General features: G+C 42.9%; 1 protein-coding gene across 1 annotated transcript; it reads right to left on the reverse strand.

Moving 5' to 3' along the window:
- Positions 1–705: 705 nt before the first annotated feature.
- Positions 706–6,088, reverse strand: CTBS (chitobiase). Its single transcript, XM_062004141.1, has 7 exons — positions 5,913–6,088; positions 5,365–5,503; positions 4,186–4,394; positions 3,414–3,585; positions 2,777–2,874; positions 1,945–2,106; positions 706–996 (listed from the first exon to the last, which is right to left on the reverse strand). Exons 1-7 carry the CDS (start codon positions 6,042–6,044, stop codon positions 811–813), a joined length of 1,098 nt encoding a protein of 365 aa, XP_061860125.1. The 5' UTR covers positions 6,045–6,088; the 3' UTR covers positions 706–810.
- Between the last annotated feature and the right edge of the window lie 215 nt (positions 6,089–6,303).

Here is a 6,303-nt window from a genome sequence, read left to right on the forward strand (position 1 = left end):
GGCCCTGTGCTGGACTCTCTACAGAAGTTCCCTGTCCCTCTTGAGGTGGGCAGCCCAGAACTGGACACAGGGCTCCAGATGAGGCCTCATCAGGGCAGAAGGACCTCCCTGGATACACTCTTGATGCATCCCAGGTTGCCAATGGCCTTCTTTGCCATGAGGGCACATTTCTGGCTCATGGTTAGTTTATTATCAATCAGGACTCCCAGTTCTCTCTCTGCAGAGCTGCTCTTCAGCAGGTCAAATCTCCAGGCTGTACTGGTGCATGGGATTGTTCTTCCTCAGGTGCATTGTTCTTTCCAAGTACAAGCACAAGTTTCATCAAGTTGCCTGTGAGCAACAATCTGTCCCTCCAGTGTTCCATGTTTCATCTGATTCAAAAGTGGCTTAGCTAAAATATAGGTTAGGACATCAGAAAGTTGGGACTGCACCATGTGACCCCAGAATGAATACCTGCTGCACCGGGCAGCCCTAGCAGAGAACCATGATTAGATTGCTCCTGTAAATCCACTTGGTCTTACTTGTTACCAGATATGCACTGGATTCAAGTTAAACCAGCTTATGGTAGTCACGAAAAATGAAACAGATGAGCAGTCTTTTAAAAAATAATAATAAGCACTGCTAAAGCAATATTGGAACTTTCTGAAGAACAAAAATATGGCTTTGCACACAAAATAACAAGACAAATTTGGCTAGTTGACAAAGTTTTGTAATTGTAGTATATTTATATAAAGTCAGAATCTACAATAGGATAAGCCATAACAAAAAACCCCAATTGTCATCACTCTAAATCAAGGGTTCACAAACTTCTTAGGGTGTCAGGGCTTGCCACATTGCTTCTGTTTGTTGCTCTGCTACAGCTTCTCCAGAATAGTCAAGACTATTTCCATTCCACATGCCAATGCCTCTTAAACCTCGATTCTTCACATATGCTGCTTTTAGAGAGATGCTGCGAGGGTCATCATACCATACTTGGTGCAAGTGACCAAGAGAATCCTAGAATGAACATTTAAACACTAGCATCAGTATCTATCCATCTATAGAAACATAACAGATGAAAGTTCATCGAGTTCTGCTTTGTGTTACATGCAGTGAAAAGCACAGTTACACATACCAGCTGATTCACACCAGTATCAGATTAACATGATTCTGTCCTGATTTACAAATTATTTTTCACACAGGGCAAATACAATTTTGAAGTCAAATACTTGGCTCTTCTTTTACTTGTAGAATGAGTTACAAACAATGCCACATTTTAACTGAAGTTAGATGAAAAGACTTAGCTAATCTGTATTTTAATAATTCTCTAAAATACAGCTGAAGTCTCAGCTGCACTGTCTAACCTAACAGGTGAATTTAGTTAGAGCTTAAGTGTTTTCTTCAGCAATAAACAGTTTTAGAGGAGGTAAAATTCATTGAAGTTCTGCTGCTTTGACCTTGCCATTGCTTACAACAACTTTTAATCTACATGTGAAAAAAAATGATGTCTAAAGAAACAAGACAAACTGCATACACGGTGTTGTTCATGTAAGCACAGTCACTCACGGACTCTTTCAGTATGTCCACATAAGAACCAAATGTAGAAGAGCCACTGGGTTAGAAAACTTGAAGAGCACCTCAAAATCTGCTTTAGTTTAAATTGGTCAGCAAAACAACAACAAAAGCAACTCTAAAAGTGAAGGACAAAGATATAGGATTTCTTTGTGCAAAACATCCTTTTTGATGCAATCTCTCAAGAAAACTGCAAAATAGCAAAGATCTTTGATACTCCTTCAGTCACTGCACTGCTCTTTCAAGGAGTGGAAATCCAGCCACCCTTTATTACATAAAAAAAGGGAGAAAACAAAAATGGAAGAATCAAACCCTGAAAACTTTATATAATCAAAGAACATTTGTTCATGAACATTTACTCCCCAACACAGTGTCTAATAAAGAGACACTTACCTTGTATTCATAAAATGGAGACTTCTGTACCTCATCCCACAGCACCCCTGAAAGAGAACTATTCACCTGCTTCATTATTGCTCTGTAGGGGACTTGACGCCCTGCAGCATCACTGCAAGGAGCCCCACGGAAGGGAACTTTGGAGAGGGAACAAACATGATCCTGAAAAAAAACAAAGCACAAGGCATGAGTCATATTACATAGATTTATCGGACTCCAAAATACAGACAAGAACAAAGACACAAAAGGCATTGAGGTCTCAAAAATCCCAACTCTTCAAGTATCTGTGACACTCTTTGTAGACAGAAGTATATTAAAACAGTTAATTTTTATTTGCTCTGTAGTAATACAGGATTGGATGAACATCCAACTTAAACAGTTGTCTTTATCTTTTCCCCTTTTAATTCACTCATATATTTTTCACAAGTAAATGTTTGAGGTGCCATGATTTATCCCTAAACTGCTATACTTTACTGGTTTCTTACCCCTAGTCTTTAAGCAGTGAGCTCAGTGACTCTGTTGAGAAAGCAGATACAAATGTTGTAGTACCTTTGGACACAATTTCTTCTCATTCAGATAACACCTATAGCTCCTTAGTAAAACATGGTGCTTGTGTATCACGGGGTTCAGGCTGCCTAAGGAGAGGTAACGTGCCTTGTTTGGTAACACACTGCTCAGTAGTTATCAGCTGAGCAAAAGTCTCTGTCTCAAGTCCCAGCTTTATGCTCTTATCCATCAGACCACAGTATTTCCTAACCCAAGAACAGGATCACAAAAAGTTTCCAAGGAAAAAATTAACAGTACAGTTGTAATTGAATAATCTTCATCTTACCTTAGATAGATTTTGGCAGACATAGTCATAGCCATACCAGGGGACACCCATCACAAGCTTCTTAGGATCAATACCCATAGTAATGTACTCCTCATATCCTAGTTTTCAAGGAAATAAAAATTAAGATGCATTATTGCATTTCCCCTTGGTTTTTATTATTAGATTAGTTCTATCTACAGCCTGAGCTACTATAGGACTTGCATGATCCCCAGAGACAGACTAAGGCACAAGCTCTTCTTTACCTGCATACTCCTGCACCTGCTCTGTTCAGACCCCACTAACTGCTTTAGTTGCTCACACTCAAGACCAGCTGCCCATAGCAGCAGTTCACAGGTAAGAGGCAAGTGTTTGAGGTTCTTTGCAAGTCCAGGCTTTGTCTGCTGTTTGTTACTCTAAAAGTGTTCTTCACAATCCTGAGGGATTGACAATGACTTTACAAGCAACAACACCCAATTGACAAAGGGTCTGGCTGTAGTGTCATAAAGACCTAGTATTTTGCCATTAGGGCAGCACCTATTCTGAGCACACTCAGAAGCCTTAATAAAGCCAAAAAACTTGTCAAAACAGCAATCTTTTTTCTCTATGCATGTGAACAAATGGAAAGGTTCTGACTCCTGGGGAGGTGCTTTGTCCTCACCAACTAAAGTCTGCAGGTAGGGAGCATTAGCTTTTGCAATACAGTCTGTCCAGATCTGGCTCTGTTCATCATATGACATCACAAATAAGAAGTCACAGGCATCTGCAATCCCAGTGTAGTTGTAGCACCTTTTATCTATGCATGCTGGAGACCAAGCCACATCAAATGTTACCTGAAGGAAAAATGCACAAGTTAGTATTGTGAAATGCTTTGCATTTCACTTCTTTAGAAAAAGCTGTAACTTCTAAAGACAGTATTTCCCAAATGTTGTGGTGTTTTAACACATAGTGATACCAGTGAACTACATAAGTTGCTCAGCTGATAAAGCAAACATTAGATAATAGACAGTGAGTGCCTCCATCAGTGAATTCAAAATAACAAACAAAAACACAATATAAAACCATCTGATCAAAAATAGGAAGCATGATGCAGATCCATAAAACTTTAGTGAGAGGTTTACCAACACATTGCCAAGTTTCTGCACCACAAGGCTGTATTTGCCCTACTTTCAAAGATTTGTTAAGCCATACTAATAACTGCCAGTTCACACACAGCAGCAACAGTCTATTTACAGGTCTCAGTCAAACTCTCCTTCAATTTCATATGGGTCAAAAACAGTGATTCTTCTGAGAGTATATAATAGCTAACATTCATAATTAACCATTCATGAGCTCATCATGCTTTAGATCTGCCATTTTTCCATATTCATATGCTGAACAGCATTCTCAGAACTTGCATTTCATAAAGTATGTATAAAGAACATTATCATTACCTGTGATCCTGGAATTTCTCTGTGAAAAGCATCTGTAGTTTCTTTAACAAGCTCTGTTAATGCATAATACTCAGGGGAGGTTTCATTAACTTCTTGCTCTATATCTATGTTAATTCCATCCATATACTGTCTTTTTGCAAGGTCCACTTGTTGGGATATCCACGCTGCTCTTTTAGCAGGATCAACAATTTCCTTAAGAGGTACATCACCTAGACAACAGGTTTTCAAGAGTTAACAGGTATTTGCACCACAGTAGAAGTAAAGAAGAAAAGGTCTGCCTTAAACCAACTAACATAACTACAAAATAAAAGTAACACCTATATAAGTAAAATACAAAGGAGTTATTTTTTCCCAAGCATAATCTTGAGAACCCACCTCAGAAGAGCTTACCAAGCTTCTTGGAGGCAGCAGTGTTTAAAATTAACTTCCTTTTGGATTGTTTTCCTATCATTTTAATCTCCTTACTTCTGTTGAGTGTTTTTTTAGCTACTGCAAATTTCCTTTCTTGAAGTCAACTTACTTCCAGGACTTCCAGGGAGACAGACGGACTGTGTCTTACTGTTTTGATAAACACACTTCTAAGTTTAACCTTTGTTGTTTTCCACATTGTGGTCTTGGATTACATCTTTGCCTCAACGGAGACAAAACTTGATTAGAGCATGTAAGCACTGATTGACAAGAAGGCTTTGTCTTTCTAATCAGCATTTTTACCTACACGGATTCCCTGGGCATTCATGTTTAAAAACTCAACCACTTTCTAGTACAGAGAGATTAATTTAAGTGAAAAATAAGAAACATGACTTGCAGTCCCTTCCCCTTTTAGGTACCGCACACAACATCCAGAAAGCAGACCCAAATAGTTTTCTACTGCAAGGTTTGTCGTTCCTCCCTTCCTCCCTGTAGCTGTGGTGTTCCCTATTAAAGAACTTCTATTTAGATGTCACTGGAATCGTTTTGCTATGACTGTGGCAGAAGCCACCATGCCTTAATATTCTGTGACCAGCATGTGCAAAATGTCTAGGTGTTATAGTCCTGTGTGCATTATCCCCTTATTAATTGATCCTTACTGATTTTTAATACTTTGCATAAAACTGAATGTGAAATGTGTTACAGCCCTATGTACATTACGTTCTTATTCACGTATCACATAATTGTCCACATTTTCATGACGTAACCAACCTTTCAGTACTATCCTGGAGCTTTTAGCGTGAGCATAGCACATGAGCTCAGGATCGTACTTTCCAAAAGCTGCCACAGTTGTGATTTTTGACCAGTCATAGGATTTCCAGGTTTCCTTTCCCACATCGAACACGAAGACCTGGAGAAGGGGTAAAAAGCACCCTTGTTAGCTCCAAACATTTCTCAGCGGGATGATTATGTTCTACATGCCTCTTAGAAAAAGGAAAATGATTCGTGTCGCTAGAGAGCAGCTTGCAGGGCCACTCCTCCCCAAGCCGCCCTCTTGCGCCAACGGCTGCCCAGGGCTGCAAAGCCAAACTCATCACTGCGCCGGCACTGCCCCGTGAATCACTTGCACCCGCTTTTCAGAGGTCTGCTCGACTCGCACTGGGGCAATGCAGATAAGGCGGCGGCGCACGGTGTGTCTGCGGCGGTGGTAACGCCCGGGCCACCCCGGGACCCGCCGCCGGCAGCGCCGCGCCTCCCGCTCTCCCGGGCCTCCGGCACGGCCCGGGGGGGGGGTTCCGAAGCCGGCGAAGGCCGCGCACCTCGAAGTCGCTGGTACCAGTGACGGGGCGGCAGAGCTGCGGGTCCTGGCAGGGGCACGCAGCGGCGGCGGGGCCGCCCAGCAGCTGCAGGAGGCCGAGCGGCAGCAACCACCGGCAGCACGGCGGCCCCATGGCCGCCCGCCGCTTCCGCCTGCGGAGCAGCTCCGCCCCGCACCCGCGGAGGAACGGCCCGGGAGGCCGCAGCCGCGTCCTCGCTGAGGGGCGGGGAGGGCCGGTCTGACTGGTAGCGGCACACGGCACCCGATCGGGCCCTGGGCCGGCCTGAGCGGCGGCGGCGGCACACGACGCCCGAGCGGGCCCGCAGGCCGGGTCGGCGCAATCTGAAAGAAAGGGGCCGACTGCTTCTACAGAGCAAGGTTTATTAAACGAT

The sequence above is a fragment of the Colius striatus genome, chromosome 10, assembly GCF_028858725.1.
Source record: "Colius striatus isolate bColStr4 chromosome 10, bColStr4.1.hap1, whole genome shotgun sequence".
Classification (NCBI taxonomy): domain Eukaryota; kingdom Metazoa; phylum Chordata; class Aves; order Coliiformes; family Coliidae; genus Colius; species Colius striatus.

Bases quoted from the DNA above. Each gene is read 5' to 3' on its own strand.
- CTBS (XM_062004141.1), bottom strand. From the start codon at position 6,044: ATGGGGCCGCCGTGCTGCCGGTGGTTGCTGCCGCTCGGCCTCCTGCAG. The intron at 4,395-5,364 runs GTTGGTTACGTC...CCTGTTGTCTAG, and splicing joins CTCCAGGATAGTACTGAAAG to GTGATGTACCTCTTAAGGAA. The intron at 997-1,944 runs GTAAGTGTCTCT...TGTTCATTCTAG, and splicing joins CTCCATTTTATGAATACAAG to GATTCTCTTGGTCACTTGCA.